The sequence below is a fragment of the Balaenoptera ricei genome, chromosome 2 (genome assembly GCF_028023285.1).
Source record: "Balaenoptera ricei isolate mBalRic1 chromosome 2, mBalRic1.hap2, whole genome shotgun sequence".
NCBI lineage: Eukaryota > Metazoa > Chordata > Mammalia > Artiodactyla > Balaenopteridae > Balaenoptera > Balaenoptera ricei.
In genome coordinates this window covers 185,281,554-185,299,643 of record NC_082640.1, presented here as the reverse complement: position 1 = coordinate 185,299,643, position 18,090 = coordinate 185,281,554, and the positions used below count along the sequence as shown (strand labels likewise).

The 18,090-nt window shown below is 42.3% G+C and overlaps 1 protein-coding gene across 8 annotated transcripts in view; it reads right to left on the bottom strand.

The window, feature by feature from the left end:
- The window catches only part of TECPR2 (tectonin beta-propeller repeat containing 2), a 99,628-nt gene that overhangs the window by 78,180 nt on the left and 3,358 nt on the right, over positions 1-18,090 (bottom strand). For all 8 annotated transcript variants that reach the window (XR_009501023.1, XR_009501024.1, XM_059915035.1 and 5 more), the window contains exon 2: positions 9,384-9,673. Coding sequence is in view for 6 of the 8 variants with exons in the window: in XM_059915035.1 (XP_059771018.1) it covers positions 9,384-9,602 (219 nt within the window). In the remaining 2 variants the exon portion in view is untranslated. The remainder of the gene's footprint in view (positions 1-9,383; positions 9,674-18,090) is intronic.

Sequence of the window (18,090 nt, the reverse complement as noted above, 5' to 3'; positions counted from 1 at the left end):
ACGGGACACGGGTTCGAGCTCTGGTCCGGGAAGATCCCACATGCCGCGGAGCAACTAAGCCCGTGCACCACAACTACTGAGCCTGCGTTCTAGAGCCCGCGAGCCACAACTACTGAAGCCCATGCGCCTAGAACCCGTGTTCCGCAACAAGAGAAGCCACCACAATGAGAAGCCCGCGCACCGCAACGAAGAGCAACCCCCACTCGCCACAACTAGAGAAAGCCCACGTGCAGCAATGAAGACCCAACACAGCCAAAAATAAATAAATTAATTAAAAAAAAATAGAAGATGTAAACAAGATGTGGCACGTATATACAATGGACTATTACTCAGCCATAAAAAGAAACGAAACTGAGTTATTTGTAGTGAAGTAGATGAACCTAGAGTCTGTCATGCAGAGTGAAGTAAGTTAGAAAGAGAAAAACAAATACCGTATGCTAACACATATATATGGAATCTAAAAAAAAAAAAAAAGGTTCTGAAGAACCTAGGGGCAGGACAGGAATAAAGATGCAGACGTAGAGAATGGACTTGAGGACACAGGGAGGGGGAAGGGTAAGCTGGGACGAAGTGAGAGAGTGGCATGGACATATATACACTACCAAATGTAAAACAGATAGCTAGTGGGAAGCAGCCGCGTAGCACAGGGAGATCAGCTCAGTGCCTTGTGTCCACCTATAGGGGTGGGATAGGGAGGGGATATGGGGATATATGTGTATGCATAGCTGATTCACTTTGTTATACAGCAGAAACTAACACAACATTGTAAAGCAATTATACTCCAATAAAGATGTTAAAACAAAACAAAACAAAACAAATGGGCCTGTCACCAGGCCAGCTTTCAGACTATGAAACATTACCTACCAATGGAATGTAAAACCTCATTGGACTGCAGCCTATATATATTCCTGATTGAAAATGTATACAATTCAGAAAGATAATTAATCTCTTTTTCTTTCCAGGTTTTTTATCTTCGAAATGACAACTGTTTTTTTTTGGCTGTGCCACACAGCATGTGGGATCTTAGTTCCCCGACCAGGATTTGAACCTGCCTCCCCTGCACTGGAAGTGCAGAGTCTTAACCACTGGACCACCAAGGAAGTCCCTGAAATGACAAAATTTTAAAACTGCACTTCTGAGAAAGGAAATACTGATCAATCAAGTATGAATACACTGAGCTCTTATCAAGAAAGTACTAAGGAACTTGGATAAGAGAGGTAGTTCCCCTCAAAACTGGAGTCTGGCGTCAGAAGATCTATCCCAGACCCAGGCTCTCCTTTCTTCTCTCTCAACGTGGACAAGTCATCCACCGACTGTAGTCCACGGTGTGTACCTGCCACACAGGCTTGCCTGAGGATCAATGAGACAATACATTTGAGAGTGCTTTATAAACTGATTCCTGGCGTGTTTTGGTTCTCAGATCAATAATCACATTAAATAACACTAACTCAAGCTTAATACATTGGTTTATTAAAAAGCACATGTCAAGCACTGAATACAGATATTCGGGCTTCCAGAGCATCTGAATGATCATTTTTCATTTTGAAACCACTCATTCAGAAAAATTACACAACCATTTCGACCTTGCTAAGACATATGGCAAGATCTTCAGTAAGCCACTTTGATCCCTGATGCAGTAATTTAGATGGTAATCAATCTGTCAAATACGCAAGCATCCCCTCTGCATTCAGGGTACTGAGTCAGCTGCTATGGTAATACACAGTAGGGCGCAGGCCTGCCCTCTCAAAGCTGTAGCGATGAGACATGCACATGGAGAGCTGCCCCCCGCGAGTGGGGGTGGCAGTGACTGAGCTCACTTTCATCTGCCGCTTTACAGCTTGCAGCGTATGTTCATGGGCTATAAATACACTTGGTGCCACATCGTGATACAGGGTAAGGGACCTGGATCTTAAGCTACAGGAAGGAAAAGGGGGACCCCTGAAGATGCCTGCTTTTGCAGGTGTATCAGTCAGAGGTGTTTCTGGTAACCCCATTAGGAACAGGATGGAAGGAGGAAGGCGTGGGACCAGGCATGAGGACCAGCTGGGAGCCTCCTGCGATAGTTCAGGTGGAGGTAGTAGGCGCCCGGTCAAGGGAAGTGGCAAACTGAACAGGTGCAAGGGCAGTAAACCCTGACGAGGAAAGAGGAGTATGCAGGCCCGGTCCGAAGGAGGGCAGCGGCGATGAACAGAGCACACGGGCTCTCTCTGTGAGGGACGCTCTCTCAGTCGCGCGTGTCCTGTGCTGGGCAACCTGCTCAGCGCTTCACAGGCGTTATCTCCTGGAGTCCTCGAACCACCAAGAGGGCAGGGCTGGAGTCATCCTCATTTTACAAAGGTGAAGTGATTCGTCTCAGGTCACAAAGCTAGAGAGAATCAAAAGTCAGGACTCACGCCCAAGTGTGACCCTACAGGGGCCCTGCTCTGCCTCGCTGCCCTGTGCCTTCTGAGCAGATCCATGGCTGTGGAGATGGAAGGCGTGGTCGGCTCTGGACAAGAAGGAGAATGAAAGGACTGCGGGAATGTGACTGATGGTTCCATCTCTGCTTTGAGGGAAGAAAGGGACATAACATGCTTTAGATGTGTATCGTCTGACATGGCAACAGAATGTTAAAAAGAGAATATTTTTCCTGGGAATTTGTAATTATAAAAACTGCTACTACATCAGGAATCAAAATCTCTTATTGGAGATCTTGCCACATCATAGCACAAAATCAAAACGGTTGTGTAATTTTTCTGAATGAATGGTTTCAAAATAAAAATCATTGCTCAGATGGGCTGGAAGCCTGAATATCTACATGCAATGCTTGTACACGTGCTTTTAATAAACCAATGTACTAAACTTGACTTAACGTTATTTAATATGATTATTAAATAGATTTGGTTCTTGACTTAAGAACCAAAACATCCGAAGAATCAGATTATCAATATCTAACTATACTTCAGACAGAAACAAAATATGAAGTTTCAACTTCTCACAGTATAACACTCTAGCTATTCTGAAAAACATTCCTCTCCAAACACCTAGAAATGTTGAATAAGACACATAAAACATTCTTTTAAATGCATAGCTTATCTCTAGAAAGTAAAGAAAATCTACAAGAGCCAAAAACAAAAAGACTACTGTCAAATTAGAACAGAAGCCAGCCCCGAAGCTACAGGCTGCATAGGGCAATCCGGCCGACACCCAGACCCCTGACTCTCTGAGGGGAGCATGGTTAATGGGGACAAGGCTTCAGGCCAGGCGAGGTGGGGAGCTGGAACCGACAGCCCCTGCTGAAGCCAGAATCCCTGAAGACCTAACTCTCAGTGAAAGTGTAAACGGGGGAAAAATCCATTTGCTGGGAAATGAGGCTGACAAGGACCTTTGTCTTATCTCAGGCGTTGACTGCAGTGAATAAAAAAGAATGGTTCCTAAGACTCTGTAATCACAAAGCTGCCGTATCCGGCACCAGAGTTTGAATTTATGCTCCCTTCCCACTGAAAAGAACCTTCATGCCAGGCACTTTACCTGACATGCTTCCGTGTTTGTAGCACTCCAAGGTGGCTGGCAGAGTGACCATCAACCCCATCTGTGGAACACAGTCTCAACCCAGGGCCCTCAGCGCTCCCACATATTAGGATCAGCCACATAGCTCACAATTAGACAAGACCACAGGGAAATAGGTCCCCTCAAGAAGAATCAACTAAAGAAAGCAATAACAGAATTGGACAACTCCTCATCCTGACTCAAGTATTTCACTTAGAGTGAGGAGACCCAGAACATAAAAGAAATATGCTTAACGGGAGGGATAGATTGGGAATTGGGGATTAACAGATACACACTACTATATATAAAATAAACAACAAAGACCTACTGTATAGCACAGGGAACTATATTCAATATCTTGTAATAACCCATGATGGAAAAGAATCTGAAAAAGAATATATAACTGAATCACTTTGCTATACACCTGAAACATTGTAAATCAACTATGCTTCAGTAATAAAAAAGAAATATGCTTTAAAATGTTAAAGAAATGTAAAAAGAAATCGAAACATAAGACCAAACTATTATCAGAAATAACAGAAATGAAAAAGAATCAAAAGGATGTAACATCTCAGGGGCAGACTAAACAGCAGCCTAGTCACAGGTGAAAGAAAATTACTGAACTAGATGACAGATCTGTGTGGCAAAGAAAAGATAAAAAATACGACAGATAAGAGTCATAGAGAATAGAACATGAAGGTCCAACCTACATCTAATTGGGATTCCAGAAGGAAAGAAAACAGAGGATAAGAGAAGGAAACGTCTTCAGCGATAAGGGCTAAAACTTATCCAAAACTGATGAAAGACCTATATCCTCAGGAGCACGAGCCTTGAACAAGACTCATGAAAAGAAATACACACATACACATCTTGTAGTGAAACAGTAAAACCTCAAAGGCAATGAGAAGATATTAATATGTCAGAGAAAAAAGGGAAATAACTAAATATGAACAATTATTAACAAAAGACATCTCAACAATGGATGTTGAGATGTATCATCCTCAAAGTGCTAAGAGGAAAAAACTGTTAGCCTTGAATAGTATACCTCTAAACAATTCAAAGACAGAGAGACATTCAGACAAACAAAAAAATCAAGAGTACTTACCACCAAAAGACTTCAACACAAGAACTACTAAAGGATGTACTCCAGGGCTTCCCTGGTGGCGCAGTGGTTAAGAATCCGCCTGCCAATGCAGGGGACACGGGTTCAAGCCCTGGTCCGGGAAGATCCCACATGCCGTGGAGCAGCTAAGCCCGTGTGCCACAACTACTGAGCCTGCGCTCTAGAGCCCACGAGCCACAACTACTGAAGCCCGCGCACCTAGAGCCCATGCTCCACAACAAGAGAAGTCACCGCAATGAGAAGCCTGCGCACCGCAATGAAGAGTAGCCCCTGCTCGCCGCAACTAGAGAAAGCCCGCACGCAGCAACGAAGACCCAATGCAGCCAAAAATAAATAAATTTAAAAAAAAAAAAAAAAAGGATGTACTCCAGCAAGAAGGAAAATGGCTGCAAAGGGAAGAACTGAGATGTAACAAGGGATGGTGAGTAAAGCCGTTGGCAAAACTGTGAGGGAATCTAAACAGTGACTACAAAATATAATAATAATAATGTCCAACTTGAGTAGTTAAATATAGAATGAAAACACTAGATAGTTATGTGTATAATAAGAAAGACCAGACAGAAACATCATAAGAAAGCTACAGACCAATATTCCTCCATGAATACAGAGACAAAAAATCTGAACAAAATATTACTAAAAGGAATACAGCAAGATTGAAAAAAAAAAAAAAGGATAATATGGAATTCCCTGGTGGTCCAGTGGTTAGGACTTGGTGCTTTCACTGCCAGGGCCTGGGTTCAATCCCTGTTCAGGGAACTAAGATCCCACAAGCCGTGCCATGAGGCCAAAAACAAAAGGATAATATATCATGACAAAATGGGGTTTAAAAGAGTAATGCACGGTTGGAATAATAACCAAAACTCAATTCATGTAACATAACATATAAATAAAGAAGGAAATCATATCATCACAACAGATTCAAGTGAACATCTGACAAACTTCAATACTCATTCATGATAAAAACTCTCAGAAAACTAGGATAGAAATAAACAGAAATAAAAAGTGTCCATGAGGAATCTATAGCTAATGTAATGGTGAAGACCAAGGATAAGGCCCAAAGATAAGGCAAAGACATCTATTCTCACTGCAGACACCATACTGAGGTCTTGGCCAGCACAGTAAGTCAAGTAAAAAATTAAAGGCATACAGACTGGAAAAGATGAGGTAAAACTCTTTCTTCAGAAGCAAGCAGGATCATCTACGTAGAAAACCCAGGTTTCCCTGGTGGCCCAGGGGTTAAGAATCCGCCTGCCGGGCTTCCCTGGTGGCGTAGTGGTTGAGAATCTGCCTGCCAATGCAGGGGACACGGGTTCGAGCCCTGGTCTGGGAAGATCCCACATGCCGCGGAGCAACTAGGCCCGTGAGCCACAACTACTGAGCCTGCGCTCCACAATGAAAGGCCGCGATAGCAAGAGGCCCACGCACCGTGATGAAGAGTGGCCCCCACTTGTCACGACTAAAGAAAGCCCTCACACAGAAACGAAGACCCAACACAGCCAAAAAATAAATAAATAAATAAATAGCACTCCTACGTTCTTAAAAAAAAAAGAATCCGCCTGCCAACACAGGGGACACGGGTTCGTGCCCTGGTCCGGGAAGATCCCACATGCCATGGAGCAACTAAGCCCGTGCGCCACAACTACTGAGTCTGCGCTCTAGAGCCCGCAAGCCACAACTACTGAGCCCACGTGCCACAATTACTGAAGCCTACGCACCTAGAGCCCATGCTCCGCAACAAGAGAAGCCACAGCAATGAGAAGCCCACGCACCGCAACGAAGAGTAGCCCCCGCTCACTGCAACTAGAGAAAGCCCGTGCACAGCAATGAAGACCCAACACAGCCATAAATAAAATTATATATATATTAAAAAAAAAATGTAGAAACCTTACTACCATATAGGTCCCTTACTCTCCCCTCTTACATTATAGTTATCTTATATATTACTACATGTATACACACTGAAAACTCGATCAGTGTTATAATTTTTGCTGTCAAGTATATTTTAAAGAACTCAAGGGCTTCCCTGGTGGCACAGTGGTTAAGAATCCACCTGCCAATGCAGGCGACACGGGTTCAAGCCCTGGTCAGGGAAGATCCCACATGCCGCGGAGCAACTAAGCCCGTGTGCCACAACTACTGAGACTGCGCTCTAGAGCCCACGAGCCACAACTACTGAGCCCACGTGCCACAACTACTGAAGCCCGCACGCCTAGAGCCCGTGCTCCGCAACAAGAGAAGCCACCACAATGAGAAGCCCGCGCACCGCAACGAAGAGTAGCCCCCTCTCACCGCAACTAGAGAAAGCCTGCGCGCAGCAACGGAGACCCAATACAGCCAAAAATAAATAAATAAAATAAATAAATTTATTTAAAAAAAAAAAGAACTCATGAGGAGAGAAACAGTCTACTGTATTTACTATTATTCTTCCTTCATTACTGATGTTCCAAGTTTCCTTCTGGTATCGTTTCTCGTTTGCCTAAAGAACTTCCTGAAGCAATTATTTAGAGCAGGTCTGCTGGCAATGAATCCCCCTAGTTTTCCTTCATCTGAGAATATTTTTATTTCACTTTCTTTCCTAATAGATATTTTTATTGGGTAAAAATTCTGAGCTGACCATTCTTTTCTTTCAACACTTTATAAATGTTGTACCACTGTCTTCTAGCCTCCATAGTTCCTGATGAGAAATTTGCGGTCATTCAAATCATTGTCCCTTACAGGTAATGTGTCATTCTCTGGCTACTTTTTTTTTTTTTTTTTTTAGACATCTTTATTGAAGTATAATTGCCTTACAATGGTGTGTTAGCTTCTGCTTTATAACAAAGTGAATCAGTTATACATATACAATATGTTCCCACTTCTCTTCCCTCTTGCATCTCCCTCCCTCCCACCCTCCCCATCCCACCCCTCTCTCTGGCTACTTTTAAGATTTCTCTTTGTCTTTAGTTTTTAGAAGTCTGATTAGGATATGTCTGGGTATGGATTTCTTTGGTCTATCCTGTTAGGGGTTCACTGCTGGATTCATAAGTCTTTTTTGTTAAGTGCTGAAGTATTTGAGAGATCTCAGATATATTAATCCATAACCATAGTTTTAAAGATTAACTATGTAATGGTTTTAAATGTGTGGGGAATTTGAGCAGTCAAATCCATAAGCTATTAAATAAAGAAAAGAAATAGCAAGAGTTTTAATTTTCATACAAAAAATACAAATATAAACTCTAGAGCCAATCTGCCCAAGTTCAGACAATGGTGCCACCACTTCCTAACCACCTCACAAGTCACTCAACCTCTCTGTACCTCAGTTGTCTCCCTGGTAAAATGGGGATGAGAAAACATCATCTACCTCACAGAGTCTTGTGAGGATGAAATGCGTTAATATATGTAAAGATTTACAATAATGTCTGGCACATAGTAAGTGTTATATGCATGCTAACCGTTTGTGTTATTTTAAATTGAGTATAGAGGCTTAACAAAAACTAACTTTTTAAGTTAAACTTTAATTTAAGTTGAATACTGATTAAAATATAGATATTTGTAAATACTTCTCTTAAACACAAAAGCCTTGTCTTAGGCTGTAAAAGCCCACTAACCACAGGCAGAGTAGAACCCCAAGAGGCTGTGAGGCAGGAGCCACAACTCAGTCACCCTTGAGTCTCTCACAAAACCCGAGCACTCATAAATCACAGATATCAACTCAGCGGGTGAATTCAGTCCACCTCCCCAACAACTACAATACACAGAGATGCCTGAGTCAACCAGCACAGAACAGAGGTCGGTCAAGACCCCAATGGCAGTGTTCTACAGAAGTGACCTCATTTAAGATGCACGTGTTCTGGCAGCTAGCTAACATTGATCCTAATCCTGTTTTCACAATAATTTCACCAGAATAGCTAGTGATTATTTGAGTAAGTCAGGTACGGTATTTTGAGAAACAAAACACGTAGAAAACACGACACGTAGAGGGACTTCCCTGGTGGTCCGGTGGCTAAGAGTCCACGCTCCCACTGTAGGGGGCACAGGTTTGATCCCTGGTCAATGAACTAAGGTCCTGAATATCGTGTGGTGCAGCCAAAAAACAAAAACAAACCAAAAAAGAAAACACTTAGAAAAACATGCTTACTTTCAAAGTTTTCTATTAAGTGTTAAACACTATAATGTTCTCTCTCTTTTTTTTTTTTAATTTTACTTACTTACTTACTTATTTATTTATTTATTTATTTATTTATTTATTTTTGGCTGTGTTGGGTCTTCGTTTCTGTGCGAGGGCTTTCCCCAGTTGTGGCAAGCGGGGGCCACTCCTCATCGCGGTGCGCGGGCCTCTGACCATCGCGGCCTCTCTTGTTGCGGAGCACAGGCTCCAGACGCGCAGGCTCAGTAATTGTGGCTCACGGGCCCAGTTGCTCTGCGGCATGTGGGATCTTCCCAGACCAGGGCTCGAACCCGCATCCCCTGCACTAGCGGGCAGACTCTCAACCACCGCGCCACCAGGGAAGCCCCTATAATGTTCTCTCTTAAAGTAACTCTGGATTTTTGGAGGCAGGAAAAAAAGTTAAAACATCAACATTTTTAGCTGTACTCCACCTCAATTAAAAATGGTTGTAAAGTATTGTTTGGCAAGGGCACTCAGGCCATATTCTAGCAAATCAGAAGTAAATTACCCCGTCCTGGAGCTCACAAGCATGTTAAACATTAGCCAGGGCTCACACATGCTTAGGTGAGGACGAGCACGACTCACCTCAAAGTTGTACTTCTTCATCTGGTTCAAGTGCCGGCAGTACAGGTAGAGCATGCCAATGCTACTGCCCACGGCAATGTAGTCCCCGTTGGCGTCCAGGGCCGTGAGGTAGACCACTATGGAGCGGAACCCCTTCTGGATCTTTGTGGGAATGGCATTGAGGAGATAGTACAAAGGGCAGAACTCTCTGAATGTAATAGACTCTGATACAGATGCCATGGCCAACGTTTCCACAGATGATCTTCAAGCAGGACAAGCAATTTTAACTGGCATCTAGGGAAACCTGGGGGCTAAAGAACAAGGCATTATAATGCTTTCAACATCTAGTCATGCAAAGAGAAGTCAGGTATAATAGTGGGAACGAGGAACTTTCAGGTGGGTATGAATTATACTCAGAGCTGAATTAAACAGAGAAAGTAAAACAAGTGTCATTAAGATCACTTTGAAGCATTTTAATTCAAAACTCACTTCAGTATGTGCTGGCCCCTGTAATTTATATTGTGATAAATGCTATGGAGGAGAAGAGGTGGAAAAAATATTAAAAATAATTCTTAATCTCAAGTAGCTTATGATCTAGTTAGGGAGGCAAAAGAAACTGTGAAGAGACATAAAACCAGATGTGATTAGGTGCTAATCTGTGGGTCTTAATGAGAAGAGGGAGAGAGCAGTGTGGACTGGAGTGTGGAGAAAGCTTCACCAGAAACATCCAGAATTCTGAAGCCCACCAGGAAGGACAGCATGTGGAAAAGAGGAATTCCCTGGCAGTCCGCACTTCCACTGCAGGGGGCACAGATTCGATCCCTGGTCGGGGAACTAAGACTCCGCAAGCCACATGGCCAAAAAAAAAAAAGCGCGTGGAAAAGAAACAGTAAAGACACTGCACTAGGAGAACAGTGGACCAATCCAGACGTAGGAATAAGCTCACTGTGTCGAGGTGGTGGAGAAACATGTCCCCCGGCTGGATAGCCACAGCCTCCACAGCACTCAGAGGCTCAGCTACACAACACCTCCTATCTGTTCTGCACTGACACCCACACCTCCGGAAAATTTGGATTCAAAGCTTCCCTCAGTAAAGGGAAGCATGTTATATATCATCACACAGCGTGTTATACTTTATGAAGTGTTCATTCACCCATTTAATCCTTACCCTACAAACTTTTACATGGTTTTGGAAGTCCCAGCCACGGCAATCAGAGAAGAAAAAGAAATAAAAGGAATACAAATTGGAAAAGAAGTAAAACTGTCACCGTTTGCAGATGACATGAGACTATACATAGAAAATCCTAAACATGACAGCAGAAAACTACTAGAACTAATCAATGAATTTGGTAAGGTTGCAGGATACAAAATTAATGCACAGAAATCTCTTTCATTCCTATGCACTAACAATGAAAGATCAGAAAGAGAAATTGAGGGAAGAATCCCATTTACCATCGCAACAAAAAGAATAATATACCTGGGAATAAACCTACCTAAGGAGGCAAAAGACCTGTACTCAGAAAACTATAAGACACTGATGAAAGAAATCAAAGATGACATAAACAGATGGAGAAATACACCATGTTCTTGGATTCGAAGAATCAATATTGTGATAACGACTATACTACCCAAAGCAATCTACAGATTCAATGCAATCCCTATCAAATTACCAATGGCATTCTCCACAGAATTAGAACAAAAAATTTTACAATTTGTATGAAAACACAAAAGACCCCGAATAGCAAAGCAATCTTGAGAAAGAAAAGCAGAGCTGGAGGAATCAGGCTCTCCAACTTCAAACTATACTACAAAGCTACAGTAATCAAGACAAGTATGGTACTGGCACAAAAACAGAAATATAGATCTATGGTACAGGATGGAAAGCCCAGAGATAAACCCACATACATATGGTCACCTAATTTAGGACAAAGGAGGCAAGAACATACAGTGGAGAAAAGACAGCCTCTTCAATAAGTGGTGCTGGGAAAACTGCACAGCTACATGTAAAAGAATGAAATTAGAACACTACTTAACACCATACACAAAAATAAACTCAAAATGGATTAAAGACCTAAATGTAAGACCAGACACTATAAAACTCTTAGAGGAAAACATAGGAAAAACACACTTTGACATAAACCACAGCAAGATCTTTTTTGACCCACCTCCAAGAGTAAAGGAAATAAAAACAAAAATAAACAAATGGGACTTAATTAAATCTAAAAGCTTTTGCCCAGCAAAGGAAACCATAAACAAGATGAAAAGACAACCCTCAGAATGGGAGAAAATATTTGCAAACAAAGGAACAGACAAAGGATTAATCTCCAAAATATACGAACAGCTCATGGAGCTCAATATCAAAAAAACAAACAACCCAATTGAAAAATGGGCAGAACTAAATAGACATCTCTCCAAGGAGGACATACAGATGGCCAAGGGGCACATGAAAGGATGCTCAGCATCACTAATTATTAGTGAAATGCAAATCAAAACTACAATGAGGGGACTTCCCTGGTGGCACAGTGGTTAAGAATCCACCTGCCAATGCAGGGGACACAGGCTCGATCCCTGGTCCTGGAAGATCCCACATGCCACGGAGCAACTAAGCCCATGTGCTTAGTTGAGCACTGCACTCTAGAGCCCACGCGCCACAACTACTGAAGCCTGCATGCCCTAGAGCCCACGCACTGCAACTACTGAGCTGGTGTGCCTAGAGCCCATGTTCCACAACAAGAGAAACCACCGCAATGAGAAGTCCGCGCACCGCAACAAAGAGTAGCCCCCGCTCGGCAACTAGAGAAAGCCCGTTAGCAGCAACGAAGACCCAACTCAGCCAAAAAAAACCAAACAAACAAAAAACAACTACAGTGAAGTATCACCTCACACGGGTCAGAATGACCATCATCAAAAAATCTGCAGGGGGCTTCCCTGGTGGCGCAGTGGTTGAGAATCTGCCTGCCAATGCAGGGGGCACAGGTTTGAGCCCTGGTCTGGGAAGATCCCACATGCCGCGGAGCAACTAGGCCCGTGAGCCACAACTACTGAGCCTGCGCATCTGGAGCCTGTGCTCCGCAACAAGAGAGGCCGCGACAGTGAAAGGCCCGCGCACCACGATGAAGAGTGGCCCCCGCTTGCCGCAACTAGAGAAAGCCCTCGCACGAAACGAAGACCCAACACAGCCAAAAATAAATAACTTAATTAATTAAAAAATCCTTCCCTCTAAAAAAAGAAAAAAAAATTATTTAAGCTGAAACCCTAGCATTCATCCATGATTTCTCCCTCTCCCTCACCCCTACAGTAATCCCTCACCTTGTTCCATCAGCTCTATGTTCTAATCTACCTCACAGCTGGCCCCTTCTCACCAACTCTGTGGCCATGCCTGAGATAAAGCCAGTACACCTCTCACTTGGACCACTGTATTGTTCTTGTAACAACGGCTCTCCTGCTTCCACACCTGTCCCTGGAATCCAGATTCATACAGAGCAGTCAGAATAAGCTCTCTGACTTCAACAAAATTAAAAACTTTTGTGCTCCGAAGGACACCATCAAGAAAAGTAAAAAGACAACCCACAGAGAGAAAATACACAGAGAATCATACATCTGACAAAGGACTCGTATCCAGAATATATGAGAAATGCTTAAAACTTAATAATTAAAAGGTAATTTTTAAGTGGGCAACAGATCTGAATAGACATTTCTCCCCGGAAGACATACAAATGGCCAATAAGCACATGAAAAGATGCTCAATATCATCAATCATCAGGGAAAATGCAAAACAAAACCACGAGATACCACTTCACACTCACTAGGATGGCTATACTCAGAAAGACAGATAAGTGTTAACAAGGATGTGGAGAAACTGGAACCCTCATACACTGTTGGTAGAAAATAAAACGCGGCAGTCACTCGCAGTTCCTCAAAAGGTTAAACATACAATTACCATATGACCCAGTAATTCTACTCCTAGTTATATACCTAAGAGAAATGAAAACATATGTCTACACAAAAACTTGTATACAGAATTTCATATTACTATTCATAAAAGCCAAAAAGTAAAACAACCCAACTGTCCATCGACTGATGAATGGATAAACAAAACATGGTATATCCATGCAACTGACTATTATTCAGCAATAAAAAGGAATGAAGTACTGATATATGCTACAATATGATGAACCTTGAAAACATTATGCTAAGTGAAAGAAACCAGACACGAAAGACCACACATTTGCATGACTCCATTTATATGAAATAGCAAATGGCCAGAATAAGCAAATCTATAGACAGAAAGTACAGCAATGATTGCCTGAAGCTGAGAGAAGAGAGTGGGGGTGGGGATGACTGCTAAAGGGTATGGTGTTTCTTTTTAGGGTGGTATGTCCTAAAACTGATTGTTGCATAACTCTGTGAATATACTAAAAAACACTGAATTGTACACCTTGAATGGTTAATATATATGGTATGTGAAATCTCAATGAAGTTATTACTCCAAAAAAACAAACAAAAAACCCCCCAAAAAACAAAACAAAACAAAAAAAGCAGAATCAGCTCTCCAACATGCATTCATGACAAAAACTTCAGTAAACCAGAAACAGAGGGGAACTTCCTCAACCTGATAAGGAATATCTACCAAAAAAACCCAACAACTAACATCGTATTTAATGTTGAGAAACTCAGAGCTTCCCCAACTGGGCTTCCCTGGTGGCGCAGTGGTTAAGAATCCACCTCCAATGCAGGGGACACGGGTTCGAGCCCTGGTCCGGGAAGATCCCACATGCCGCAGAGCAACTAAGCCCGTGCGCCAAAACTGCTGAGCCTGCGCTCTAGAGCCCATATGCCACAACTACTGAAGCCCATGCGCCTAGAGCCCGTGCTCCACAACGAGAAGGCACCGCAATGAGAAGCCCGCGCACCAAAACAAAGAGTAGCCCCCGCTCAACACAACTAGAGAAAGCCCGCGCGCAGCAATGAAGACCCAATGCAGCCAAAAATAAAAAATAAATAAGTAAATATATTAAAAAAAAAAAAAGTTTCCCCAACTAAGTTCAGGTACAAAGCAAGGATGTCCCCCTCTCACCACTCCTTTTCAACACTTACTGGAAGTTCCAGTTAATGCAATAAGACAAGGAAATAAAAGGTATACAGATTGGGAAGGAAGAAATAAAACTATGTTTGTGGATGATATGTTCATCTATGTAGAAAATCTGAAAGAATCAATAAAAAAACTTCTGAAACTAACAGGCAATTATAGCAAGGTTTCAGGATACAAGATTAAAATACAAAAGTCAATCACTTTCCTATATACCAGCTATGAACAAGTGGAATTTTAAATTAAAAACACAGTATCATTTACATTTGCATCCCCCCAAAATACTTAGGTATAAATCTAACCAAATATGTAAAGAGCTATACAAGGAAAAGTATAAAACTCACATGAACAAAATCAAAGAACAACTAAATAAATAGAGAGATATCCCATGTTCACAGATGAGAAAATTCAATATTGTTAAGATGTCAATTCCTCCCAACTGGATGTACAGATTCAGTGTAATCCCAATAAGTTATTTTGTGGATACCAACAAAATAATTCTAAAGTTTGTATAGAGAGACAAAAGACCCAAAATAGTCAACACAATATTGAAGGAGAAAAACAAAGTTAGAGGACTGATACTATCCAACTGCAAAACTTATTATAAAGCATCAGTTATCAAGACAGTGTGGTACTGGCAAAAGAACAAATGGATCAACAGAACAGAAGAGAAAGCCCAGATATAGACCCACATAAATACAGCCAGCTGATCTCTGACAAAGGAGCAAAGGCAAAACAATGGAGCAAAGACACCCTTTTCAACAAATGGTGCTGGAACAACTGGACATCCACATATAAAAAAGTGAATGTAGGGGCTTCCCTGGTGGCGCAGTGGTTGAGAATCTGCCTGCCAATGCAGGGGACACGGGTTTGAGCCCTGGTCTGGGAAGATCCCACATGCCACGGAGCGACTGGGCCCGTGAGCCACAATTACTGAGCCTGCGCGTCTGGAGCCTGTGCTCCGCAACAAGAGAGGCCGCAATGGTGAGAGGCCCGCGCACCGCGATGAAGAGTGGTCCCCACTTGCCGCAACTAGAGAAAGCCCTCGCACAGAAACAAAGACTCAACACAGTCATAAATAAATAAATAAATAAATAAAAGAACGTGAATTTCTAAAAAAAAAAAAAAAAAAAAGAAACTAGATAAAGCTGGGTATGCCATTTATTAAAAAAAAAAAAAAAAGTGAATGTAGGCATAGACTTTTCACAAAAATTAACTCAAAATGGATCACAGGGACTTCCCTGGTGGCGCAGTGGTTAAGAATCCACCAGCCAATGCAGGGGACATGGGCTCCATCCCTGGTCCGGGAAGATCCCACATGTCACAGAGTAACTAAGCCCGTGAGCCACAACTACTGAAGCCCGCGCGCCTAGAGCCCGTCCTCCGCAACAAGAGAAGCCACCGCAATGAGAGTAAACCCCGCTCGGCAACTAGAGAAAGCCCGCGCGCAGCAACGAAGACCAAACGCAGCCAAAAAAAAAGGATCACAGACCTAAATGTACAGCACAAAAGCTATAAAACTTCTAGAAGGCAATATAGGAGAAAACCTAGATGACCTTGGGTATGGTGATGACATTTTAAATAATATCACCAAAGGCATGATCCACGAAAGAAGTAACTGATAAGCTAGACTTCATTAAAACTTAAAACTTCTGCTCTGCAAAAGACAATGTCAAATGAAGGAGAAGACAACCCACAGATTGGGAGAAAAACTGCAAAACTTACCTATCTGATAAAGGGCTGTTATCCACAATATACAAAGAACTTTTAAAACTCAACAACCCAATTAAAATACGGGCCAAAGATCTTAATAAACACCTCACCAAAGAAGACATACAGATGTCAAATAAGTCTTATGAAAAGATGCTCCACATCATATGTCATCAGGAGAATGCAAATTAAAACGAGATACCACCACACACCTAGTAGAATGGCCAAAATCTGGAACACTGACAACACCAAATGCTGGTGAGAATGTGGAGCAACAGGAACTCTCATTCACTGCTGGTGGGGATGCAAAATGGTACAGCCGCTTAGGAAGAAAATTTGAAGGTTTCTTACAAAACTAAACATAATCTTACCATATGATCCAGCAGTTGCAGCCCTTGGTACTTATCTAAAGGAGTTCAAAACTTATGCCCACACAAAACCTTCACCAGGATGTTTACAACATCTTTATTCATTATTGTAAAAATCTGGAAGCAACTAGCACTTTAGTAAGTGAATGAATAAATAAACTTTGGTACATCCAGACACTAGAATATTATTCAGCACTACAAAGAAATGGGCTATCAAACCATGAAAAGACATGGAGGAACTTGCAGTGCACATTACTAAGTGAAAGAAGGCAATCTGAAAAGGCTGCATGCTGTATAATTCCAACTCTGTAACCTTCTGGAAAAGGCAAAGCTATGGAGACAGTAAAACGATCAGTGGTTGCCAGGGTTTGTGTGGGGGAGGGGAAGGGATAAGTAGGCAGAGCACAGAGGATTTTTAGGGCAATAAAAATACTAACACTATAAAGATGGATACATGTCACTATACATTTGCCCAATCCTACAGAACGCACAACACCAACCCTAAGGTGAACGATGGACTCTGGGTGATTATGCTGTATCAGTGCAGGTTCATCAGTTGTAACAAATGCCCCACTCTGGTGGGAGATGCTGATAAGGGGGAGGCTATGCATGTGGGTGGGGCAGGGAGTATACGGGAAATCTCTGTAGCTTCCCCTCAGTTTTGCTGTCAACCTAAAACTGCTCTGAAAAAAAGTGTTTAAAAAAAAAAAAGTTCTTTGAAAGAGAAATGGCTGGATCTCATACCACTCACCCTATTCAACATTCTACAGTGGTTCCCCAGTGCTCTGAGAATAACCAAATACCTTTCTGTGGCCTACAGGCCGTGTGGTCTGACCCCTTCCTGGCTCCCCCATCACATCTCCACCTCTCTCCACTCATCCCCCAAGCTCTAGCTCCACTGGCCCACTCTTCCCTCCTCAGGCTTCAGAACTGACTATTCCCTCTACGATCGTTCATCTCTCCACACACCAGGCTTCAGAAAGGCCTTCCCTGATCAGATCACTTACAGTATCCATCACTCCCCTCTTCCTTCTAACATATCATCCTGTTTATGTCCTTCATAATTCTCATCACAACCTTTAATTACTTTATTTGATAAACAGTTTAATGATCATCTCTCTCATGAGAATGTAAACAACATAAATTCTCTCGTTTACCAATGAAAAGGCTCGTACGTAACACTATCTTTGGCACGGAGTAGATGTTCAATAAAGATTTGTTGAATGAATAAATAAAATGTTAACTTCAGGTCTTACAGCAAAAGAATATTCTCAATCCAATCTTTAAAATCAATAATGCTTCCCTGGTCCTGAATATTTCCATTAAAAATACAAAACATCAAAACACTCTTCTTTGAGGCAGGATAATTCTCTCCACCATCAGCACCACAATCCCATACACCTGGAAGGTGGGAGCTGACCTTCACGCTGACTGATAGCACCCAAATGCCTGATGGGCAGTTTTTAAAAACTGGAGCTAGGACTAATAACACATAGTCTAAATCATCCACTTAGTACAGAGATCGGAAGTTGCCAGAGCACCCTGACAACTCTAATGGTTT